The following is a 26,857-nucleotide window of genomic DNA, read 5'->3' on the forward strand; positions in this document are numbered from 1 at the left end:
GAATTTTTGCGTCTATGTTCATGAGTGAGATTGGTCTGAAATTCTCCTTTTTGTTTGGGTCTTTTCCTGGTTTTGGTATCAGGGTGATGTTTGCTTCATAGAATGTGTTGGGGAAGATTCCTTCTTCCTCAGTTTTTTGGAATAATTTCTGCAGTACAGGAATAAGCTCTTCCTTGAAGGTTTGATAGAATTCTGGAGTGAAGCCATCTGGACCAGGGCATTTTTTAGTTGGAAGCTTTTTTATTGTTTCTCTGATCTCAGTGCTTGAAATTGGTCTGTTTAGGAGCTCTGTTTCTTCCTGGCTAAGTCTAGGGCGAGGGTGTGATTCCAAATATTGATCCATTTCCTTCACATTGTCAAATTTCTGGGCATAGAGTTTCTGGTAGTATTCAGAGATGATCTCTTGTATCTCTGTGGGATCAGTTGTTATTTCCCCTTTATCGTTTCTGATTGAGGTTATTAGAGATTTTACTTTTCTATTTCTAGTTAGTCTGGCCAATGGTTTATCTATTTTATTTATGTTTTCAAAAAACCAACTCCTTGTTTCATTAATTTTCTGAATGATTCTTTTGTTTTCAATTTCATTGATCTCTGATTTGATTTTGGATATTTCTTTTATTCTACTGAGTTTAGGCTTCGATTGTTCTTCTTTTTCCAATTCCATAAGATCTCTTGTGAGATTGTTGATGTGCTCTCTTTCTGTTTTTCGAATGTAGGCATCTAAAGCGATGAATTTTCCTCTCAAAACTGCTTTTGCAGTATCCCACAGGTTTTGGTAGCTTGTGTCTTCATTGTTGTTATGCTCAAGGAAGTTAATGATTTCCTGTTTTATTTCTTCCTTCACCCATCTGTTATTCAACAGAAGATTGTTTAATTTCCATGCCTTTGGGTGGGGTCGAGCATTTTTGTTAGAGTTGAGTTCCACCTTTAGTGCCTTATGGTCTGAAAAGATACAAGGTAAAATTTCAATTCTTTTGATTCTGTTGATATTTGTTTTGTGTCCCAGGATATGATCAATTTTGGAGAATGTTCCATGGGGTGATGAGAAGAATGTATATTCTTTATTTTTGGGGTGGAGTGTTCTATATGCATCTATCAAGCATAGTTGTTCTAGGGTCTCATTTAAATCTCTTACATCTTTGTTTAATTTCTGTTTAGAGGATCTGTCCAGCTCTGTAAGAGGTGTGTTAAAGTCCCCTGTTATGATGGTATTATCAGATATCATATTGCTCAGACTGAGTAAGGTCTGCTTCAAGAATCTGGGAGCATTTAAATTGGGTGCATAAATATTTAGAATGGAAATGTCTTCTTGTTGTAGTTTTCCCTTGACCAATATAAAGTGACCATCTTTGTCTTTTTTGACTTTAGTTGCTTTAAATCCACATGTATCTGAAAATAAGATTGCAACTCCTCTTTTCTTCTGAATTCCATTTGCCTGAAAAATTGTCTTCCAACCCTTGACTCGGAGCTTTAATTTGTCTTTTGAAGCCAGGTGTGTTTCTTGCAGACAGCAAATGGATGGCTTGTGTTTTTTAATCCAGTCAGCCAATCTATGTCTCTTCAGTGGGGAATTCAAGCCATTAACATTTATGGAGATAATTGATAAGTGTGGTAGTATTCTATTCGTCTTATTTGGTGAGAGTCCATTGCTTAGTTTTATCTTTTGCATCAGTGTGGAGGTTAGGTTCTGTCCTTTGATTTCTGATTTCTTACTTTGCTGCGGATCCATTGTGGTGGTCAGTGTGCAGAACAGGTTGAAGTATTTCCTGTAGAGCTGGTCTTGTTGTGGCGAATTTCCTCAATGTTTGTATATCCGTAAATGATTTGATTTCTCTGTCAATTTTGAAGCTTAGCTTAGCAGGGTACAGAATTCTGGGCTGAAAATTGTTCTGTTTAAGTAGATTAAATGTAGATGACCATTGTCTTCTTGCTTGGAAAGTTTCATTAGAGAAGTCTGCAGTAACTCTGATGGATTTGCCCCTGTAGGTCAACTGGCGCTTACTCCTGGCAGCTTGAAGAATCTTTTCTTTTGTCTTGACTTTGGACAGGTTCATCACAATGTGTCTTGGAGAAGCTCGGTTAGAGTTGAGGCGACCTGGGGTCCGATATCCCTCTGAAAGCAGTGTGTCAGACTCTTTGGTGATGTTTGGGAAATTTTCTTTTATAATATTCTCTAGTATGGCTTCCATTCCTCTGGGGCATTCTTCTTCCCCTTCTGGAATTCCTATAACTCGTATGTTGGAACGCTTCATAAAGTCCCATAATTCTGACAGTGAACGTTCTGCTTTCTCTCTCTTCTTTTCTGCCTCTTTTACTGTCTGAGTTATCTCAAGAACTTTGTCTTCTACCTCTGAAATTCTTTCTTCTGCATGGTCTAACCTGTTGCTGATACTTTCCATTGTATCTTTAAGTTCCCTAATTGACTGTTTCAGTTCCTTCAGGTCTGCTATATCCTTTTTATATTCTTCATATCGTTCATCTCTTATTTGATTCTGTTTTTGGATTTCCTTTTGGTTATTTTCCACTTTATTAGCAATTTCCTTCATTGTTTCCATCATTTCTTTCATTGTTTTCAACATGTGTATTCTAAATTCCCTTTCTGTCATTCCTAACATTTCTATACTGGTGGAATCATCTGCAGTAGCTACGTCATGGTCCCTTGGTGGGGTTGTTCTAGACTGGTTCTTCATGTTGCCTGGAGTTTTCTGCTGATTCTTCCTCATGAGTGATTTCTTTTATCTGTTTCCTTGCCCTAATTTTCCTTTCACTTCCTCTTGCTCTTTAAGTTCTTGTGCCTGTGGACTAAGGGTTACAGGACCAGAAGGGTGAGAAGGTTGAAGAGCAAAAAAAGGGGATGAAAGAAAGGAGGACCGAGTGATAAGAAAAAAAGAAAGATAGAGAAAGGAGAGGGGGTGGGTATAAGGAATATTGACAAAAAGAAGAGAGGCACAGAAAGAGGGAGACAGGGCAATATAGGTGTACAGTAGGGTACTTTGACACAACCTTAAAAAACCCCACCTTCTGGGGGTGCCCAGTTGCGTGGTTCCCTTGAGGTCAGGAGCTCTTTGCTAACCTGATCAGACACAGTACCCTACCTCCACCAAGTAGAGAGGAAAGACAAAAATGCTATAAATCAAACCAAAAGAAGCAAACAGAAAACTTTACGGGGATAAAATTGGGTGAAAAACCAAATTATATCGGTAGAAACACTAGCAAAAATGAAGTTGAAGTTATTAAAAAAGGCAGCAATGGGAAATTATAATTAAACTAGGAAAATTGAGAAAGAAAAAGGGATCGGTTTTCCACTGTTTTAGTCCTCCTCTTGGGGTCCAGAAGTCTCTCGCTGACTCCCTGTATCTTCATAGGAGTGATGATAGGCAGTTCCCACCAGCCAGAGATGCCTGGAGTCCTATCTCCCCAGACTCACGGTGCCCAGATGCAAGGAAGCTGTTACTCGGCTGCCATCTTGCTCCGCCTCGATGTTTAAGTTAATTTTAAAAATACCCTGTTATTCAATCACAGTCTATTCTCAGGCAAATTATGTAACTTTTCTAAGCCTTTGTGTCAAAATCTCGAGGTCCAAACATATTGTCCAAGAAAACATTGATTTCGTCATCAAAGGCCTTTAGATGCTCCATGATCCGCGGCGACCCGGGCGGCCGGCGATGCGCTGTCCAGGGTAGCCAGGGTCCCTCTAATTTTTAAAAATTTTTTATAGGCATAGGTGTTACTGTTTCCCAAACTGGTCTCAAATTCCTGCCCTCACACAATCCTCCTGCCTTGGCCTCCTAAAGTGCTAAGATTATGGCATGAGCCATTGTATCTGGGCCCCTATCTAGTTTATTTCTAAAATAAAAATAGTGGAGATGATAATTAAACACACCTATTTATTAGAACTTTATCATCTTTCCTTATTTAATATAGTCTTTATGACTTGGATGGTTTCATTATGGAAGATGAAAATGTTCTGGGGATGAATGGTTACGTATCAGTGTGAATGTACTTAATGCCACAAAACTTTTTTTTTGAGACAGAGTCTCACTATGTGGCCCTCGGTAGAATGCTAATGGTGTCATAACTCACAGCAACCTCAAACTCTTGGGCTTAAGCAGTTCTCTTCCCTCCGCCTCCCAAGTAGCTGGGACTATAGCACCCGCCACAACACATGGCTATTTTTAGAGATGGGGTCTCACTGTTGCTCAGGCTGGTCTCGAACTCCTGAAATCAAGCAATCCATCCACCTGTCTCAGCCTCCCAGAGTGCTAAGATTACAGGTGTGAGCCATCATACCCAGCCAGCATATATACTTTAAATTAGAAAATTCAAGCTTACTAGAAATTTTGAGTAAGCTATCAAAATAAAGTCTCTAAGCTTTTCTCTAGAATTTGCTAAAAAGGAATTTGAGAAACATCAGAAGCTTTTCAAAAAAATTTGTGGTAAAATATATATACAATTTACCACTTTATTTATTTATTTCAGATGTAGTTTCATTTTGTTGTCCTCCTGCAATCAAAAAAATAGCTGGGCGTTGTGGCGGGCGCCTGTAGTCCCAGCTACTTGAGAGGCTATATAACACCACTGGCATTCAACCCCAGAGTGACTGAGTGATACTCTGTCTCAATAAATAAATAAATAAAGTTTATATGCTTATTGCTTATATTTCATAGCATAGCATATACCTTTAATTACAAAAGAATTTCATTGGATTTATCATAAAACAGGAATTGATGAAAAGAGTATAAATGTGTTACCTTATCTTTAGTCTCTTACTGTTCTTTAGACATCTTGGTTCTCAGAAGTAAAACACTGTGCACTGTGTCCATTAGGGTTATTCTTTTGGTGAACAATCATTGAACTTTAAGATTTTTTAAAAAATGTATATTCTTAACTGTACTTCAAGGTAGGGGATGTATTTATGGTTGTCTTATATTTTCATTTCTAGTCAAATGCACCATGTATCATTTTCATCGATGAAATTGATGCTATTACCCCCAAAAGAGAAGTTGCTTCAAAAGATATGGAACGAAGAATTGTAGCCCAACTCCTAACCTGCATGGATGGTCGGTTTAAAATAACGTATTCCTTTTAAATAATACTTTTTTAAAATGGTATAATTAATACATAAAGATATAAAAGAGTCAAACAATGTAAATATCAAACAATGTAAAAAAGGAAGTCTTTTTTATTTTTTAGAAACTGGGTCTTGCTGTGTTGCCCAGGTTAGAATACAATGCCTATTCTTAGATGTGATTTTTATACATGATAGCCTTGAACTCCTAGGCACCACTAATCCTCCCACCTAATCCTCCTGAGTAGCTAGTATTACAGGGAAATGCCACCATGTCTAGCTTGTCTTCTTTTTCATTAATGATAATGCCATTAATTTAATTTTTAGACTATATCTTTTCGTTTATTTGTTTGTTTTTCGAAACAGAGCCTCAAGCCGTCGCCCTGGGTAGAGTACTATAGCATCACAGCTCACAGCAACCTTTAACTCCTGGGCTCAAGCAATTCTCCTGCCTCTACCTCCCAAGTAGCTGGGACCATAGGCACCCACCACAATGCCAGGCTATTTTTGGGTTGCAGCCATCATTGTTTTTTGGCGGGCCCCAGCTGGATTCAAACCTGCCAGCTCAGGTGTATGTGGCTGGCGCCTTAGCCTCTTGAGCCACAGGCACTGAGCCAACTATATTTCTTGTGTTGTTGTTTTGAGACAGTGTTACTACGTCACCCTCGGTAGAGTGCCGTGGCATCATAGCTCCCAGCAACCTCCAACTCTTGGGCTTAAGTGATTCTCTTGCCTCAGCCTCCCAAGTAGCTGGGATTACAGGCGCCCGCCACAACGCCCGCCTATTTTTAGAGATGGGGTCTTGCTCTTGCTCTTGCTCAGGCTGGTCTCAAACTTGTGAGCTCAGGGCAATCTACCCGCTTCGACTCTCAGAGTAGTGGGATTACAGGTGTGAGCTGCCATGCTCGGCTCTAGACTGTATCTTATAGTTATTTTTAATGTATTTGCACATATACACATATGCTAACATTAGTTTGCTTTTTACAATACTAAGATTGTACCATACACATTATTCTTCAACTTTGTATTTCTTTTTTTTTTTGTAGAGACAGAGTCTCACTTATCACCCTCAGTAGAGTGCCGTGATGTCACACAGCTCACGGCAACCTCCAACTCCTGGGTTTAGGTGACTCTTACCTCAGCCTCCCTACAACTTTGTATTTCTACTTTAATGATATGTCCTGGAGGGCGGCACCTGTGGCTCAGTGGGTAGGGTGCTGGTTCCATATACTGAGGGTGGCGGGTTCAAACCCAGCCCCAGGCAAACTGCAACAAAAAATAGCCAGGCGTTGTAGCGGGCGCCTATAGTCCCAGCTACTCGGAAGGCTAAAGCAAGAGAATCGCCTAAGCCCAGGAGTTGGAAATTGCTGTGGGCTGTGACGTCACAGCACTCTACTGAGGGTGATAAAGTGAGACTCTGTCTCAAATAAATAAATAAATAAATAAATAAATAAAAATAATATGTCCTGCAAGTGTTGCCATTTTAATGCATTTATATTTACCATTTTTTTTTTCTTTGCAGTTTTTGGCTGGGGCTGGGTTTGAACCCACCTCCTCTGGCATATGGGGCTGGCGCCCTACTCCTTTGAGACACAGGTGCCGCCCTATATTTACCTCTTTTTAATTGCCACATAGTATTCTTTAGGATAGATTTACTATATTGTATTTAAGGATTACCATGTTAATTAAATTGATTTTAATTTTTGTTTTGTAGCAAGTTTCAGGGATTATCCTTAAATAGGCCTTTTGGGTACACATGTATTTTTCTAGGATAAATATAGGCACACCTTAGAGATAACATGGGTTTGGTGCTAGGCCAAAGCAATTAAAGCAGATACTGCAACAAAGCACATCAAGTTTTTTGGTTTTCAAAAAATATACATAAAATACATATACAAGTATGTTTATACTCTACTGTAGTCTGTTGAGCATGGGATAGCATTATGTCTTTAAAAAGTCCTTAATTAAGACCAGACAAGGTAGCTCACCCCTGTAACATGAGCACTGTGGGAGGCTGAGGCAGGTGGATCACTTGAGCTTAGGAGTTCAAGACCAACCTGAGCCAAAGTCAAACCCCATCTTTAAAAATACTTGGACATTATGGAGGGCGCCTGTAGTCCCAGCTACTCTAGAGGCTGAGACAGGAGAATCACTTGAGCCCTGGGGTTTGAGATTGCTGTGAGCTGTGACGCCATGGCACACATTTTCTGTCTCAAAAATAAAAAAAGCTAGGAAACTCCAGGCCCTCTGTCTGTCTAGGGCAGAGGGCAAAATAGCAGTCCTGCCTGGCCTCTTTCCCCCTGTCTTTCTGTGCGTGCCACCGTAACGGTAGACATGAATGCTCTTTAAGAGCATCAACAGGCTCGGTGCCTGTAACTCAGCGGCTAGGGTGCCAGCCACATGGATCGGACCTGGCGGGTTCGAATCCAGCCCGGGTCCACCAGACAACAACCAAAAATAGCCGGGTGTTGGGCGGTGCCTGTGGCTCAGTCAGTAAGGCACCGGCACCATATACCAAGGGTGGCAGGTTCAAACCCGGCCCTGGCCAAACTGCAACCAAAAAATAGCCAGGCGGGCGGCACCTGTGGCTCAGTGAGTAGGGCGCCGGCCCCATATACCGAGGCTGGCGGGGTCAAACCCGGCCCCGGCTGAACTGCAATCAAAAAAATAGCTGGGCATTGTGGCGGGCGCCTGTAGTCCCAGCTACTTGGGAGGCTGAGGCAAGAGAATCGCTTAAGCCCAGGAGTTGGAGGTTGCTGTGAGCTGTGTGATGCCACGGTACTCTACTGAGGGCCATAAAGTGAGACTCTGTCTCTACAAAAAAAAAAAAAAATAGCCGGGCATTGTGGCCGGTGCCTGTAGTCCCAGCTACTCGGGAGGCTGAGGCAAGAGAATCACTTAAGCCCAGGAGTTGGAGGTTCCTGTGAGCTGTGTGAGGCCACGGCACTCTACCGAGGGCCAGAAAGTGAGACTCTGTCTCTAAAAAAAAAAAAAAAATTATGGGCGGCGCCTGTAACAGAGGGTGGCAGGTTCGAACCTGGCCTGGGGCCAGCTAAACAGCAACAACTGTAGGGTGGCGCCTGTGGCTCAGTGAGTGGGGCGCTGGCCCCATATACCAAGGGTGGCGGGTTCAAACAAGGCCCTGGCCAAACTGCAACAAAAAATAGCCGGGCATTGTGGCGGGCGCCTGTAGTCCCAGAGCTTGGGAGGCTGAGGCAAGAGAATCGCGTAAGCCCAAGAGTTAGAGGTTGCTGTGAGCTGTGTGATGCCACGGCACTGTACCCGAGGGTGGTACAATGAGACTCTGTCTCTACAAAAAAAAAAATAGCCGGGTGTTGTGGCTGGTGCCTGTAGTAGGCCCAGTTACTCGGGAAGCTGAGGCAAGAGAATTGCTTAAGCCCAAGACTTGGAGGTTGCTTTTTTGGCCAGGGCTGGGCTTGAATCCGCCACCTCCGGCATATGGGGCTGGCGCCCTACTCCTTTGATCCACAGGCGCCACCCCATTGTCTGCTGTGATGATGAAGCCTGGTTACATTGGTGAATTTGAAATCCTCGATGATCGCAGAGCTGGGAAAATTGTTGAGAACCTCACAGACAGGTTAAACGAGTGTGGAGCGATCAGCCCCAGGTTTGCTGTGCAACTCTAGAAAGATGGCAGAATTGTCTGCTCCCATCCTGCCGGTTTGGTTTCACTGTACTGACAGCTTCAACTGGCATCATGGACCACGAAGAAGCAAAAAGAAAACACACAAGAGGGAAAATCCTGCGATTCTTTTTCTAGGGATGTAATACATACTGAAAAAATAAAATTCCTCAATGAAAACAAAACAAAAGAAAACAAAAACAAACAAACAACAACAAAAGAAAAGCCGGCTTGCACATGTGGCTCAAGCGGCTAAGGTGCCAGCCATATACACCTGAGCAGGCAGGTTCGAATTCAGCCCAGGCCTGCCAAACAACAATGATGGCTGCAACCAAAAACTAGCCAGGCATTGTGGCAGGTGCCTGTAGTCTCAGCTACTTGGGAGAGTGAAGCCAGCTAAACAATGACAACTGCAACAAAAATAGCTGGGCGTTATTGCAAACGCCTGTAGTCCCAGCTACTTGGGAGGCTGAGGCAAGAGAATCTCTTAAGCCCAAGAGTTTAAGGTTGCTGTGAGCTGTGATGTCACAGCACTCTATCAAGGGCAAAATAGTAAAACTCTGTCTCAGAAAAAAAAATACTTTTTTTTGTTAAAAAATGTTAACAATCATCTGAGCCTTCAGCCAGTCATCTTTTTACCAGTGGTGAGTATTGCCTCAGTTTAATGGCTGCTGACTGATGAGCATGGTGCTTACTGAATATTGGGGTGGCTGTGTCAATTTCTTAAAATAAAACAACAATGATGTTTGCCACAATGATTGACTCTTTCTTTCACGAAAAATTTGTAACATGCCATGCTGTGTGTTAGCATTTTGCCCACAGTAGAATTTCTTTCTTTTTTTTTTTTTTTGGCCGGGGCTGGGTTTGAACCCGCCACCTCCGGCATATGGGACCGGCGCCCCACCCGCTGAGCGACAGGCACTGCCCAGAACTTCTTTCAAAATTGGAATCAGTTCTCTAAACTAGCGGTTCTCAACTTGTGGGTCGAGACCCACAGGAACTGTATTAAAGGATTGCAGCATTAGGAAGGTTGAGAACCACTCTAAGCTCTGCTACTGCTTTATCAACTCAGTTTATGTATGGTTCTAAATTCTTTGTTGTTTCATCAATGTTCATAGCATCTTTAACAGGAGTAGTTTCCATCTCAAGAAACCTCTTTCTGGGCGGTGCCTGTGGCTCAGTCGGTAAGGCGCCGGCCCCATATACCAAGGGTGGCGGGTTCAAACCCGGCCCTGGCCGAACTGCAACCAAAAAAAAAAAATAGCTGGGTGTTGTGGCGGGTGCCTGTAGTCCCAGCTACTCGGGAAGCTGAGGCAAGAGAATCGTTTAAGCCCAGGAGTTGGAGGTTGCTGTGAGCTGTGTGAGGCTACGACACTCTACCGAGGGCCATAAAGTGAGACTCTGTCTCTATTAAAAAAAAAAAAAAAAGAAACCTCTTTTCTTTGTTCATCCGTAGGAAGCAACTCCTCATCGTTCAATTTTCTCATGAGATTACAGTAATTCAGTCAGATCTTTAGGCTCCACTTTTTATTCTGCCTAGTTCTCATGCTGTTTCCACTACATCTGCAAACACTTCCTCCACTGAAGTTATCTGTAAGAGTTTAAATCAACTTCTTCTAAATTTCTGTTAAGGCTGGTATTTTGACTTACTTCCGTGAACCACAAATATTCTTTTTTTTAGAGACAGAGCCTCAAGCTATTGTCCTGGGTAGAGTGCCATGGCATCACAGCCCACAGCAACTTCCAATTCCTGGGCTTAAGTGATTCTCTTACCTCAGCCTCCCAAGTAGCTGGGACTACAGGCGCCTGCCATAACACCTAGCTAGTTTTTGGTTGTAGTTGTCATTGTTGTTTGGCAGGCCTAGGCTGGATTCTGCTAGCTTTGGTGTATGTGGCTGGTGCCTTAGCCGTTTGAGCTACAGGTGCTGAGCCATCACAAATATTCTTTTTCAGATTTTGGCTGGGGCCAGGTTTGAACCCGCCACTCTGGTATATGGGGCTGGCACCCTACTCCTTGAGTCACAGGCGCCACCCCACAAATATTCTTTTTTTTTTTTTTTTTTTTGGCCGGGGCTGGGCTTGAACCCGCCACCTCCGGCATATGGGACCGGCGCCCTACCCGTTGAGCCACAGGCGCCGCCCGAAATATTCTTAATATAATAGTTTCTAGAATGTCAGATCCTTTCCGGAAGATTTTTTTTTTTCGAGACAGAGCCTCAAGCCGTTGCCCTGGGTAGAGTGCTGTGGCATCACAGCTCACAGCAACCTCCAACTCCTGGGCTCAAGCAAGTCTCCTGCCTCCGCCTCCCAAGTAGCTGGCACCACAGGCGCTTGCCACAAGGCCCTTTTTTTTTTTTGGTTGCAGTCGTCGTTGTTTGGCGGGCTGGGCTGGATTCGAACCTGCCAGCTCAAGTGTATGTGGCTGGCGCCTTAGCCACTTGAGCCACAAGCGCTGAGCCTCCAGAAGATTTTTAATTTACTTTGCCCAGATCTATCAGAGGAATCACTGTCTATGGCAGCTATAGTGTTATGAAATGTGTTTCTTTTTTTTTTTTTTTTGTAGAGACAGAGTTTCACTTTATGGCCCTCAGTAGAGTGCCGTGGCCTCACACAGCTCACAGCAACCTCCAACTCCTGGGCTTAAGCGATTCTCTTGCCTCAGCCTCCCAAGTAGCTGGGACTACAGGCGCCCGCCACAACGCCCGGCTATTTTTTGGTTGCAGTTTGGCCGGGGCCGGGTTTGAACTCGCCACCCTCCGCGTATGGGGCTGGCGCCCTGCCGACTGAGCCACAGGCGCCACCCTGAAATGTGTTTCTTAAATAATAAGATTTGAAAGTTAGAATTATGCCTTGATCTGTGGACTACAGAATGCATATTATGCTACAGGCATGAAAACAAAACTCATCTCCTTGTACACCTCTGTCATGTCTCTTGAGTGACTGGGTGTATCATCATGAGCAATAATGTTTTGAAAGGAATTTCTTTTTTTTATTCCTGAGCAGTAGTTCTCAACAGTGGGCTTAAAACAGTAAACCATGTTTAGACGACAGATGTTCTGTTGTCCAAACTTTGTTGTTCTATTTATACAGCACAAGCAGAGTAGATTTAGCATAATTCTTTTTTTTTTTTTTTTTTTTTTTTTTTGAGAGAGAGCCTCAAGCTGTCGCCCGGGTAGAGTGCCATGGCATCACAGCTCACAGCACCAACTCCTGGGCTCAAGCAATTCTCCTGCCTCCACCTCCCAAGTAGCTGGGACTAGGGACGCCTGTCACAATACCCAGCTATTTTTTGGTTGCAGCTGTCATTGTTGTTTGGCAAGCCTAGGTTGGATTTGAACCTGCCAGCTCAGGTGTATGTAGCTGGCGCCTTAGCTGCTTGAGCCACAGGCACCAAGCCTAGATTTAGTATAATTCTTAAGGGCCCTAGCAATTTCACAGTGGTAAATGAGCATTGGCTTCAACTTAATAGTCATCAGCTATATTAGATCCCCCAAAGAGAGTCAGCCTGCCCTGTGAAGTTTTCCAGCCAGGCATTGACTTCTCTCTAGTTATGAAAGTCCTAGAAGGCATCTTCTTCCAATAGAAGGCTGTGTGTGTACATTGAGAATCTGTTGTTTAATGCTGGTATTAAACACCTTCCTCAATGATAATTAGCTGTATCTTGTGGATAACTTTATGCAGCTTCTATATTAGCACTTGTTGCTTTACCTTGCACTTTTATTTTATGAAAATGACTTCTTTCCTTGAAATTCATGTGCCAGCCTCTGCTGTTTCCATCTTGTTTTCTGAAGCTTCCTCGCTTACCTCTCTCAGCCTGAATAGAATTGAAGAGAGTTAAAGCCTACTCTGGATCAGGCTTTGGCTTAAGGGAATCTGGTTAGTTTGATCTTCTATCCAGACCACTGTTACTTTCTCCCTATCAGCAATAAGGCTGTCTCTCTTTTTCATCATTTGTTTACTGAAGTAGCACTTCTAATTTCCTTCAAGAATTTTTTTCTTTGCATTCACAACTTCACTGTCTAGCACAGAGCACCTCACCTTGGCCTTGCTCAGCTTTCAACATGACTTCCTCCCTAAGCTTAATCCTTTCTAGCTTTTGATTTAAAGTGAAAGACTTTCACTTGAACATAGGCCATTGTAGGGTTATTAATTAGCCTAATTTCAAATTGTTGTAAAAATTTTATTTTATTTTTATTTTATTTTCCTTGGGAAAATAAATTTTATTTTTATTTTATTTTCCTTGGGAAATAGGAAGGACTGAGGAGAGGGAGAGACGTTGGGGAACAATTGGTTAGTGGAACAGTTAGAACACATGTTTATCAATTAAGTTCATTGTCTTTTTTTTTTTTTTAGACAGAACGTCACTTTGTCGCCCTTGGTAGAGTGCTATGGTATCATAGCTCAAAGCAACCTCAAATTCCTGGGCTCAAGCAATTCTCTTGCCTCAGCTTAGGTAGTAACTGGGACTACGGGCGCACACCACACGCGTGGCTATTGGGGTCTCACTTGCTCAGGCTCGTCTTGAACTTTTGAGCTCCGTCCACCCACCTCAGCCTCCCAGAGTGCTGGGATCACAAGCGTGAGCCATCGCACCCGGCCTTAAGTTGATTGTCTTATGTGGACATGATTGTTGGCCATATCATACCTACTTTGAAAGAGCACATGTTTTGAATACACAAGAAGATTTGCGTTAATACATATTTTGTGTTCCTTGTGGTGCTGAGTTGCAGGTTGCTTATTCTTCTGTTTTATTTTTATCAAAAAATTTCCTACCATGTTTGGAGGCTTATACACATATTCTGAGAAAAACCTTTCATGGCTTCCTGCTGGCTAAAGAATCTATTGTACAGACTCCTCATGACTTAATTAGCATCTTACTACCATCCTGTTACATGTGACGGACTGTGACCTCAGACTCCCTGCTGTTCAGTCCTGGTTCCTTTGAGACAAATAATATTTACCAAAGATAAACTTTGAACCTTGTATTCTATTTATTCCTAAAAATCTTTCCCTAGACAGCTGAAGACTATTTTGTATTATTCTTCTCAAATTATTTTTGTCATTTTATTCTGAGACATAAAATACTCATTCTTCCCCAGACTTCCTGTTGTTGTACTGCTCCCCTTGCCTAAATGTGGGTCCATGTTCTAACCTCTGTGCTTTTATTTATTCTATTTCTTCTACGTAGAATTTCATTAACCTTTGTCTCTGATTATTAAAATTATATGTACCCTTCAAAGCTTTTCTTCAGATGTTACCACCTCCACGAATCCTTCTTTATCCTGCAGTTGAAATTTATTGTATCTTCTTTTGTATTGCCATGGTACTTTGTTTATATCTATTATTACACTTCACAGAATTTGTCATATGTCCTATTTTCCTATTTACACATTTAATGTTTTCTCAAAAGATTGTTAACTGCTAGGACAAAGTTTATATTTTATCTTCCTCACATTTTTTACGTATTTAACATGTAATAGTCAGGTTTAGATATGTATATGTTGCTGTCAAAATATGTAATACTTTCTAATCATTATTGTCCTTGATGTTAAGTGTCCTATTCATCACTCTTTCTCTGTCTGGTCCTTACCAGATCTGAATAATGTGGCTGCTACAGCTCGGGTCCTAGTTATTGGAGCTACTAATCGACCAGACTCGTTAGATCCTGCTTTGCGACGGGCAGGAAGGTTCGACCGAGAAATATGCCTAGGTATCCCAGATGAAGCATCCAGGGAAAGGTATATTTTTATGAATAACGTTTATATGCCACTAAGTCTTCTGAACTGAATACTTTGAAAGTAAGGGGAGAGAAATACCTTGTAACTTTTATTTTTCCTCTGTCTTTCTTTTTGTACTAGTGAAATTGATTTAGAAAGGCAAAAGCCCACATTAAGATAAAAATTCAGGATAATTCTTTCACGTTTTTTCAGAAGTGATTATGGACTTAGGTATTCCCATTCATCTATCCAAAATGGCTGTGTTTTTTATTTGTCTAACTAGCTTAGGGACACCTTATAAAAGAGCCATAGAATGGCACAGTACCCTCTGGTCCACAGGTAGTTTAAATCTGAGTTTTGCAATTTAACCTATTTGCACAAACCTGCCTAAGAGCACAGGTCCCATGACCTATTGCACCCAGCCAGAAATTATTTTTTGAATTTGCCAACTAGAGGTCATTAGTGACCTTTGAATGGAATGATACAGATAAAGTCGGCCTGGCACAGTGGTTAGACCTGTAATCCTAGCATTTGGGAGGTTGAGGAGGGTAGATTGCCTGAGCTCATGAGTTTGAGACCAACCTGAGCAAGAACAAGACCCTGTCTCTAAAAAAATAGCCGGGCGTTGTGGCGGGCAACTGTAGTCCCAGCTACTTAGGAGGCTGAGGTAAGAGAATCACTTGAGCTTAAGAGTTTGAGGTCACCGTGAGCTGTATTGCCATGGCACTCTACTGAGGGTAATAAAGAGAGACTCCAACCCCCCCCCCCCCAAAAAAAATGGTATGGATAAAGTCCAGGATGGGATGGTAGTGCAATAAGTGGAAAGTAAAGGAACAAGAACAGCAAATGTCCATAATTGGTTTAAGGGAAGTTTGGCTGTGAAAGAGGAGAAAGGAGGTAGCTACCTGAGGTAGATGACAGGGTGCCAAAAAGGGCTTTTTTGTTTGTTTGGTTGGTTTGTTAGCATGAGAGAAACATGAGTACGTTGAAATGTTGATGAGAAAATGAGAGTAATGATGATTCGGAGCTTACATGTAAGTATTGGCTTTACAATGAGGGATACTGGGCAGCGCCTGTGGCTCAAAGAAGTAAGGAGCCGGCCCCATACGCCGGAGGTGGTGGGTTCAAACCCAGCCCTGGCCAAAAAATAATAATAATAATAAAAAATAAATAAATAAATAAACAATAAAAATAAAATATCAAAAAAAAAAAAAGACAATGAGGGATACTTCTGTTGAAATTATAGTGAAGAGGGCCATGGTTCCTGCCTATGATCCTAGCACTCTGGGAGGCAGAGGGGGAAGGAGGATGACTTGAACTCTGGAGTTCAAGACCAGCCCAAGCAAGAGTGAAACTCTTGTGTCTACTAAATATAGAAAAATTAGCTAGGGATTGTGGCAGGCACTTGGAGTTCCAGCTTTTCTGGAGGCTGAGGCAGGAAAATTGAACCTAGGAGTTTGAAGTTGCTGTAAGCTAAGCTGACACCACAGCACTATAACCTGAGCCACCGAGTGAGACTGTCTCAAAATGGAAAAAAACAAAAAAAGAAAGAAAGAAATTATACAGGGTGGATGTAAAATTCGTGTGCAGTTTTAAAAGTTACAACTATTTTGAATTGCACACAATCTTTATGTCTACCCTATATTAAAGGGGGAAAAGAAAGGTATGAAGTCAAGTAGGTTTATCTGTGTTCCTAGAAAATTGAGTTGTTTTCTCTGTGAGTTAGAAAGTGAAATCATTTTCAGAAGCTGTCTCAGGACTTAAAAAGCAAGATCATTTGATAAAAAGGAGAATGAATGGTGAATGGCTTAGAGCAGCTATCCTCAACCTTTTTGGCACCAGGGACGGGTTTCATGGAAGACAGTTTTTCTGCATTTGGCTGGAGGGGGGGTGGTTCCAGGATGATTCAAGCACATTTCATTTATTGTGCACTTTATTTCTATTATTATTACATTGCAATATATAATTAAATAATTCCACAACTTATCATAATGCCAAATCAGTGGGAGTCCTGAGCTTTTTTAAACGATCCCATCCTATACTTGCAGCCACTCCCCATTGCCCCATCACTGCCTCAGCTCCACCTCAGATCATCAGGCATTAGATTTTCATTAGGAGGGGGCAGTCTAGTTCCCTGACATGCACAGTTTACAGTAGGGTTCATGTTCCTGTGCGATTCTAATGCCACCACTGATCTGACAGGATGTGGAGCTCGGGTGGCGATGTGAGCAGTTGGGAGCAACTGTAAATACAGATGAAGCTTCATTTTCTGTCTGCCACTGAACTCCTGCTGTGTGGTCTGGTTCCTAACAGACCAGTACTGGTCCTCCATGGCCCGGGGATTAGAGATCTCACGTTTAGAGGTTTGAAGAAGATGGCAGTCTGAAACGATTTTCTTGCATAGTTTGAGATGAGCTGGCTAGGATAGCAGTAGGATTCTCAGGCTGTGTTTAGGATTGAAATACAGAATGGTATCGATAGGTCTGGTTTTAAGATTTTTCTCCAGTAAAGACCATGAACTCTAAGCTATAAAAATAGTATTTGATGAAGAGGTGGTGAACTGAAAAACCTAATGAGGTCCAACAACAATGTGAAGGAGTAATTGAGCATACATTGTATAAGCTCAAGGGTGAGGGGATGGGCAGAAAGCGAGAGAATGCCACATGTGAGATAGTGATCTCAGAGCGGGCCAGATCCAGGTGACAATGAGGAAGGTCTCGGTTATAATAGAAAGAGTCAATGAGGGGGGTGGGCCAGACCTGGGTGGGACTGGGGTGGAGAGACAAGTGAGTAGATGCCAGAACGTTGAATCAGTGAAAGAAATTATCCTAGCTCTGCCTTATATTATCCTTGTCCTAGGTATTTCACATTTATAAGCTTTAGTTTATTATCTATAATGCAGTAATAATAGTAATAATTTACTTTATCTGTATAACAGTAATAATACCTTAGTTTAAAGGCTTCTTGTGTTGGCTGGGCGCCCGTACCTCAGCAGTTAGGTGCCAGCCACATACACCAGGGCTGGCGGGTTTGACCCCAGCCTGGGCCTGCTAAGCAACAATGACAACTGCAACAACAACAACAAAAAATATAGCGGGTGTTGTGGTGGGCACCTGTAATCTTAGCTACTTGGGAGGCTGAGGCAAGAGAATCACTTAAGCCCAAGAGTTAGAGGTTGCTGTGAGCTGTGACACCACAGCATTCTACTGAGGGTGACATAGTGAGACTCTGTCTCAAAAATAAATAAATAATTAAAGGCTTCTTGTGAAGATTGAATTATATGTAAACTAGTACAAAGTCTGACACATAGAAATTTTTTTTTTGGAGACAGTCTCATTTTTTTACCCTTGGTAGAGTGCCAGGGCATCATAGTTCACAGCAACCTCAAACTCATGGGCTCAAGCAATTTTCTTGCCTCAACCTCCCAAGTAGCTGGGACTATAGGCTACCACCACAATGCCTAGCTGTTTTTAGGGGTGAGGTCTTGCTCTGGCTCAGGCTGGTCTCGAACCTGTGAGCTCAGGCAATCTACCCGCTTCAGCCTCTCAGAGTGCTAGGATTACAGGTGTGAGCCACTACGCCTGGCCCAAAAATTTCTCTTTTTTTTTTTTTTAGAGACAGAGTCTCACTTCATCGCCCTTGGTAGAGTGCTTTGGCATCACAGCTCACAGGAACCTTCAGTTCTTGGGCTTAGGTGATTCTCCTGCCTCAGCCTCCTGAGTAGCTGGAACTACAGGCGCCCTCCACAATGGCCGACTATTTTTTTGTTGCAGTTTGGCTGGGGTGGGGTTCGAACCTGCCACCCTTGGTATATGGGGCTGGCACCCTACCCACTGAGCCACAGGCACTGTCTCCCCTTTTTTTCTTTCCAAAAATTTCTTACAAGGTAACTGTTAATATCTTTCTGAACTTCAAAAGCATTTTATTATAGAAAATTTTGAACATACACAAAAAGTAACATGTATAATTATTCTAGTTTCTGTTGCTGTAAAACAAACTACTCCAGAATTTAGTGGGTATGTATCTCACAATTTCTCTGGATCAAGACTAGAAAGGCTTTAGCTATGCCCTTGTGGATATGTAGTTGTGGAGCCTGTCTCAAGGTCTCATGGTTGTTGCAGTAGCTGGAGTTAGAATGTTGTGGGGTGGGGATTTGAGCAGTGGGGTTATGCGTAGTGTCTCCTTATCTACCTTATCCATCTTATCTGTTTATCATCTGAATTAATCTTTTTCCCTCCCTTCTTTTGTCAGCTCAGAGCCTCTCCTTGTGATACCTTCTAAGAGCTAATTTGGGCTTCTTCATAGCAGGTAGCCTCAGGGTAGTAGGATGCTTACATGAGATTCCAGCATGAGGCCAGTGAACCAGGCTGAAACAACATTGCCTTTTTTTTTTTTTTTGTAGAGACAGAGTCTCACTTTATGGCCCTCCGTAGAGTGCCGTGGGGTAACACTGCTCACAGCAACCTCCAACTCCTGGGCTTAAGCGATTCTCTTGCCTCAGCCTCCCGAGTAGCTGGGACTACAGGCGCCCGCCACAACGCCCAGCTATTTTTTTTTTTTTTTTTGATTGCAGTTCAGCCGGGGCCGGGTTTGGACCCACCACCCTCGGTATATGAGGCCGGTGCCCAACATTGCCTTTTTTTTTAACTTACACTTAGAAGTCACTGGCATCAGTTCCACTATAATAGATGGTTGATCAGTCACTAAGGACAGCCCAGATTCAAGGAAAAGAGTCATAGACCCCACCTCCCAATGAAAAGAGGATCGAGAATTTGTAGATGTGCTTTAAAACTGCAATGGTGGCTATTACCGTCTTCCGTATTCAGGGCAGCCTATCTGCTTGCAGGTCTCTTAATAAATCTCTCCTATTGGCCTTGTTCTTTGGGGCACCTTTCTACCTTTCAACATCTAACAGTAACAATAGCACAAATTGTTAGAGGGAAGTAAATGCGGTTATACTGTTGGAAAGATTCTTCCCTTATTTAGGGGGTGCTAAACCCAAAATACTCATTTAAGGCAGATTACTACATCAAGGATGCATATTGTTCTTTTTTTATGTTTTTGAGACAGAGTCCAAGCTGTTGCCCTGGGTAGAATGCCATGGCATCATAGCTCACAGCAATCTCCAACTACTAGGCTCAAGCGATTCTCTTGCCTCAGCCTCCCAAGTAGCTGGGACTACAGAAGCCTGCCGAAATGCCTGGATATTTTGTGGTTACAGCTGTCATTATTGTTTGGCAGGCCTGGGCTGGATTTGAACCCGCCAGCTCAGGTGTATGTGGCTGGTGCCTTAGCCTCTTGAGCCGCAGGTGTCAAGCCATATAGTTATTTCTAGGGTAAACATGAAAAGAATTATGAAAGAATGCATAACTAAAAACAAAAGAGAAAAATGGAACAAAAATAAAATAAAACTGTTACAGTAATAGACCACTCTGCTTATCATCCAGTTTTGACAGTTTTTTTTTTTTTCCATGTATCCTTTTTTCCTTTTTCTGGAGGTTTTTTTGTTTGTTTATTTGTTTTTTTTGTTTGTTTGTTTTTTTTGTGGTTTTTGGCCAGGACTGGGTTTGAACCCGCCACCTCCGGCATATGGGACTGGCGTCCTACTCCTTGAGCCACAGGCGCCTCCCCTTGTTTGATTTTTTTTGAGACAGAGTCTCATTATGTCACCCTGGGTAGAATGCCATGGCATCACAGCTCACAGCAATCTCAAACTTGGGCTTAAATGATTCTTTTGGCCCAGCCTCCCAAGTAGCTGGGAGTACAGGTGCCTGCCACAATGCCTGACTGTATTTTGTTGTTGTTGTAGTTGTCGTTGTTTGGCAGGCCCAGGCCAGGTTTGAATCCCCCAGCTACAGTGTATGTGGCCAGCGCCCTAGCTGCTGAGCTACAGGCGCCAAGCCTTTTAATACAATCTTAATAGCTTTTGATAGCCTCCTTGGTGTCTAATATCACAAGAAAATACAGGCACATCTTGAGCATTTCTTTTTTTTTTTTTTTTTTTTTTAACTTTTTTTTTTTTTTGTAGAGACAGGGTCTCACCTTTATGGCCCTCGGTAGAGTGCCGTGGCCTCACACAGCTCACAGCAACCTCCAACTCATGGGCCCAAGCGATTCTCTTGCCTCAGCCTCCCGAGTAGCCGGGACTACAGGCGCCCGCCACAACGTCCGGCTATTTTTTGGTTGCAGTTTGGCCGGGGCCGGGCTCGAACCCGTCACCCTCGGTATATGGGGCTGGCGCCCTACCGACTGAGCCACAGGCGCCGCCCTCTTGAGCATTTCTTATGCTGGTTCTGGAACCAGACATTTTTTCTGAGGAGTATTGGAAACGGTATTTAGGGATCATAATCTAAGCATTTGGAGTGCTCATTACTCTTAGCTTGGTTATTTTTTTTAGATTGTTTTACTTGGATAGAGCTAGGAAATACACACGTACATATTCATGTATGTATTATATGTGTGAAATACGTATATTTTTTATTTTTTATTTTTTTTGGGATTTTTTTGGCCGGGGCTGGGTTTGAACCCACCACCTCCGGCATATGGGACCAGCGCCCTACTCCTTGAGCCACAGGAGCCGCCCGAAATACGTATATTTTTAAATGAAATGTATAATGGATTTATACTGATATTTCAAATTTAGGTTCAAGACTGCAAGGTTTTTACTTAAGTCATTGTTTTGAATCTCTTCTTCCCTACCTCAAGTCCAATGTTGTTAAACAGTTATTAATAGAAAAAATGGGCCTTCCCTGTGTGTAGGATCCAGTATGTGCTGCTTGCATGGATAGATGACTGTGGCCAAGACCCTTAGTCCAGGAAAAAAATAAATCTTTCTACCCACAGCAACTAAAGACTTGAAGCAATGGCCGTTTTCCTAAGATAGCTGCTTAGTTTGGCTTCATTTTACAATTATTCAACATTACAAGGTGGGCTGGGCATGGAGACTCACGCCTGTAATCCTAGCACTCTGGGAGGCTGAGGCGGGTGGATTGCCTGAGCTCAGAAGTTCGAGATCAGCCTGAGTCAGAGAGAGTCCTTGTTTCTAAAATTAGCTGGGCGTTGTGGTGGGCACCTATAGTCCCAGCTACTTGGGAGGCTGAAGCAAGAGAATCACTTAAATCCAAGAATTTAAGGTTGCTGTGAGCTCTGACACCATGGTACTCTACCCAGGATGACAAAGTGAGCCTCTGTCTCAAAAAAAACCAAAAAACCTTACAAGGGGTTTAGCAGGGTAATAAAAGCACTTTGATTCACAATGTTTTTGGCTTAGGATGGGTTTATCAAACCATAATTCCACTGTAAGTCTAGGAACATCTTATATTCTGGTGCATAGCACCAAATCAGATGTGTGTCTTTTGGAAATACTTATATAGACAAAGAACGTTTTCTTGTTCTCATTGTTCAGAGTATTTGAGTGAATTATTTGTCATTTATCAGCAGTGTTTATCTGCTTCTTTTCTGTTATTCCATTCACTTACATCAGGATCCCAAATTATTTTCCTATAATTTAATTTTATTTTTGTTTTTCGGAGACAGAGTCTCACTCTTATTACCTGGGCTGAAATGCAGTAGCATCATCATAGATCTCTGCAGCCTCAAACTCTTAGGCTCAAGTGATCCTCCTGCCTCATCCTTCCAGGTAGCTAGGACTACAAGTGTGTGCTAGCACACCCGGCTAAAGTTTTTTGGCAGAGACCAGGTCTCCTTGTATATTGCTCAGGCTGGTCTCCAATTCCTGGGCTTGGGCATTCCTCTACCTTGGCCTGTCAAAGTGCTGGGATTTATAAGCATGAGTACCACACCTGGCCTATTTTTCTATAACTTGTTCTCAATTAGCTTGACATTTGAAATATTAGTCTCTTGTTACCAATTTGTTAATTTCACAATGCATTTGCTCATCCAGGTTAATTTATAACATCAGGATATGTAGATAATAATTAACATTTATTGGGTATTTACGAAGATCAGCTACTGTTCTCAGTGCTTTGCATATATTCATTTACAACATCTGCCCTATGAGTAAGTGCCATTATAATATATATTTAACAAATGAGAAAACTGAAGCACAAAGGTTAAGCAACTGACAGAAATTACAGAGTAACAGCTGATATTCAGATTCATGCAGTCTAGTTTCAGACCTTTCATCCTGAATATCTTTTTTTTTTTTTAGTTTTTGACCAGGGCTGGGTTTGAACTCACCACCTCCTATATTTGGGGCTGGTACCCTACTCCTGAGCCACAGGTGCCGCCCCATCCTGAATATCTTTACTGCTTTTTTTTTTTTTTTTTTTATTAAACCATAGCTGTGTACATTAGTATGATCGTGGGGCACCATACATTTGGTTCATAGATCATTTGACACATTTTCATCACATTAGTTAACATAGCTTTTGTAGCATTTTCTTAGTTATTTTGCTAAGACCTTTACATTCCACATTTACTAGGATTCACATATACCCTTGTAAGATGCACCGCAGGTGTAATCCCATTAATCCCCTTCCTTCCCCCTCCCTCCCCCCTCCCTCTCTTTACTGCTTTTAAATGTTTTTGTTTTTTATTTTTGAGATAGAGTCTCTGTTGCCCCAAGTAAAGCATGATTGCATCATCATAGCTCATTGCAATCTCAAACTGCTGGCCTTAAGCCATCCTCTTGCCTCAGCCTCGGAAGTAACTGGGACTATAGGTGTGCACCATGATACCCACCTAATTTGTTATATTTTTAGTAGAGACAGGGTCTCACTCTTGCTCAGGCATTCCTTCTCCTTGGCCTCCCAGAGTGCTAGAATTACAGGAATGAGGTACCACGCCTGGTCACTTTTCAGTTTTTATTCAGTATGTCTTATCAGATATTGTTCGAGGTATTCTTTTAATAATAATTATCTAGAAGTCCACATTTCCTTGACCCAAACTGTGTTGCCATTTGGGTTGAATAAAATTTTTCACATATATAATACAGGAAATGAACAGTAGGTAGTGATAAAATTAGAGAAGTAACTGTTCTGATATAAAAATGTATGTATCAGGATAGCTTTTGATAATGAATAGAATTAATGGGTTATTTGTGTTTGAAGGCTTTTATTTTTGGTAGATGTGCATTTAATCTGCTCTAAAAGTACCCTTATAAGTTATCACATTTTCCCCTAATATTATAAAATTCTTCAGGCAGATTTTTTTTCTTTTTTTTCTTTTTTTTTTTTGTAGAGACAGAGTCTCACTTTATGGCCCTCGGTAGAGTGCCGTTGCCTCACACAGCTCACAGCAAACTCCAACTCCTGGGCTTAAGCGATTCTCTTGCCTCAGCCTCCCGAGTAGCTGGGACTACAGGCGCCCGCCACAACGCCCGGCTATTTTTTGGTTGCAGTTTGGCCAGAGCCGGGTTTGAACCGGCCACCCTCGGTATATGGGGCCCGCGCCCTACCCACTGAGCCACAGGCGCCGCCCCAGATTTTTTTTCTTTTTTTGAGACAGAGCCTCAAGCTGTCGCCCTGGTTAGAGTGCTGTGGCATTACAGCTCACAGCAACCTCCAATTCCTGGGCTCAAGCAATTCTCTTGCCTCAGCCTCCCAAGTAGCTGTGACTACAGGCGCCCTCCACAATGCCCTGCTATTTTTTGGTTGCAGCCGTCATTGTTGTTTGGCAGCCCCAGCTGGGTTCGAACCCACCAGCTCAGGTATGTGTGGCTGGTGCCTTAGCCGCTTGAGCCACAGGCGCTAAGCCAGAATTTTTTTTTTTTTTTATATTCCTCACAGTACTAGTGCCTACTTGACAAAGCAGATATTTACCATAATCCTTTGTAGAATAATGTAGGATATATACCAATGATTTAGCATTTGTGAGTGAATGAGCTATTTGATGATATGTACTATCCATTATCATACATTAGAGATGAAAGACTAAAATACATGTTTGGTGACTTGTTTGTACTGTTACATTAGGAATCTGATTTTTTTTCCTGTCTTTTCCACAGAATACTTCAAACTTTGTGCAGGAAACTGAGACTTCCTGAAGATTTTAATTTCTGTCACATAGCACACCTAACGCCAGGCTTTGTTGGTGCTGATTTGATGGCACTCTGCCGAGAGGCAGCCATGTGTGCAGTCAATAGGGTCTTAATGAAGCAACAGAAGAAAGAACCTGAGATTGAAGGCTTACTATCTGAAAAAGGCCAGGAGGAAAGGCTGAAAACTGAGCCCACTTCTGAAACACAGGTGTTTTCTTTAAGGCAACTTAAACTGTCCTTTTAATGTTCTTTGTGTTGTATTACACTCAAATGAGGGTCAATATGGTTAGGTTTATGATTTCCTGTTTTATTGGCATTTTATCTATAGAATAATTATTAGTTACACCCAAGACGGCTATAATTTTTAAAATGAGCTTTATTTTTTTGTTTATTCTGATTAAATTCATTTTACAATAATGATTATGAAATTGTAGAATGAGGTTGAGACTGTGTGGCCCACCTGCCTACCGCTTTGTAAATTAAAGTTATATTGGAATACTGTCATGTTCATTTGTTTACAGTGAGCCTGTAAACAGGTTCTCTTCCTGATTTTGCATTTCATAATAGAATTCACACAGGAGTCTTTGAAGCAAAGGGCAAATAGCCCACGAAGCTGCAGTATTTACTACCTAATCCTTTACAGAAAAATTTGCCAGCGTCCTTGTCCTTGGCTACAAACAGCTTTGAAAGACCCTTGGGTAAATATGAGAGGATCATTTGTTAGTTCAAATCAGTGTTACATTTTTGAGTTTTGTGGGTCATGCAAACTCAGTATAACATTTATATATAGTATTTTATAATTTCCATAGGAAGCTTCTCTGTATTATATAATTGATCCATATAACCTTTTGAAGTAAATATTAATATTTTTCCCATTTTATAATCAGATATACTAAGCTTAAGAGGTTGTGACTTGCCCAAAGCCACACCTATACTTTTCATATCATTTGGTTTTTTATACTCATTTGAAACCACAGTTCTGTCAAAAAAGTAATAAATTTTGCCAGGCCTGGTGGCTCACACCTGTAGCCCTAGCACTCAGGGAGGCTGAGGTGGGTGGAATACTTGTGTTCGTGAGTTCAAGACTAGCCTGAGCAAGAGTGAGATCCCCATCTCTAAAAAATAGCTGGGCATTGTGGCGGGTGCCAATAGTCCCAGCTACTCGGGAGGCTGAGGCAAGAAGATCACTTGAGCCCAAGAGTTTGAGCTTGCTGTGAGCTGTGATGCCATGGGACTCTACCAAGGGCAACAGAGTGAGATTCTGTTTCAAAATAAATAAATAAATAAATAAACAGATAAATAAATAAAGGTAATAAACTCATTTCTTTTATAATAGTTTATATGAATTAAAATTTCATAAATTGAACTACTTAGAATTATTTAGTGTTTTTTACACCTCTCCTTTCATGTTCTTGAGGAAAGAAATCTGCCTTTGAAGTTTAAGACTTGTTTATTTTTTTTTTTTTGTAGAGACAGAGTCTCACTTTATGGCCCTCGGTAGAGTGCTGTGGCCTCACACAGCTCACAGCAACCTCCAACTCCTGGGCTTAAGCGATTCTCTTGCCTCAGCCTCCCGAGTAGCTGGGACTACAGGCGCCCGCCACAACGCCCGGCTATTTTTTGGTTGCAGTTTGGCCAGGGCCGGGTTTGAACCCGCCACCCTCGGTATATGGGGCCGGCGCCTTACCGACTGAGCCACAGGCACCGCCCAAGACTTGTTAGTAACAGAAAAATTACTCTCTATTTAGTTGATAAAGGAACATTATTAATGAAATTATTCTACCACCAAAGCAACTTTGTTTTAATTTCATCAAAATTCAGCTGCTTCCTGAATACTTATACATGAAATATGGAAAACTATCATGGTTATTGAAACGAGTATTTGCCAGTTGCTTATGTTTGCTATATCTAGCCTTAGTAATAGTATATAGAAATAATTCTTTAGGGCCAGGTGCAGTGGCTCATGCCTGTAATCCTAGCACTCTGGGAGGCCAAGGCAGGTAGACTGTCTGAGCTCACAGGTTCAAGAACAGCCTGAGCAAGAGTGAGACCCTGTCTCTAAAAATAGCTGGGCATTTTGGTGGGTGCCTATAGCCCAAGCTACTTGGGAGGCTGAAGCAAGAGAATCACTTGAGCCCATGAGTTTGAGGTTGCCGTGAGCTGTGAGCTGTGATACCACAGCACTCTACCAAGGGCAATAAAGTCAGACTCTGTCTCAAAAAAAAAGAAAAAAGAAATAATACTTATTTGACTGTAGTTGGTGTATCTTTACTAGACCAATTTAGAATAAAATAAATGTAACTCTCATGTCAAAGAAAGAGTAAACTAATTTTTTTTTGAGACACAGTTTCACTTTGTCACCCTGGGTAGAGTGCCATGGCGCCATAGCTTACAGCAACCTCAAACTCTTTGAGCTCAAGTGATATTCT

The 26,857-nt window shown here is 42.0% G+C and overlaps 1 protein-coding gene across 9 annotated transcripts in view; it reads left to right on the top strand.

Annotated features, from left to right (window-relative positions):
- Nucleotides 1-26,857, top strand: part of NVL (nuclear VCP like) — a 202,827-nt gene that overhangs the window by 39,318 nt on the left and 136,652 nt on the right. For all 9 annotated transcript variants that reach the window (XR_008383046.1, XM_053605342.1, XM_053605345.1 and 6 more), the window contains 3 exons: nt 4,943-5,060; nt 14,305-14,449; nt 24,396-24,636. Coding sequence is in view for 8 of the 9 variants with exons in the window: in XM_053605342.1 (XP_053461317.1) it covers nt 4,943-5,060; nt 14,305-14,449; nt 24,396-24,636 (504 nt within the window). In the remaining variant the exon portion in view is untranslated. The remainder of the gene's footprint in view (nt 1-4,942; nt 5,061-14,304; nt 14,450-24,395; nt 24,637-26,857) is intronic.

The sequence above is a fragment of the Nycticebus coucang genome, chromosome 10 (genome assembly GCF_027406575.1).
Source record: "Nycticebus coucang isolate mNycCou1 chromosome 10, mNycCou1.pri, whole genome shotgun sequence".
Taxonomy (NCBI): domain Eukaryota; kingdom Metazoa; phylum Chordata; class Mammalia; order Primates; family Lorisidae; genus Nycticebus; species Nycticebus coucang.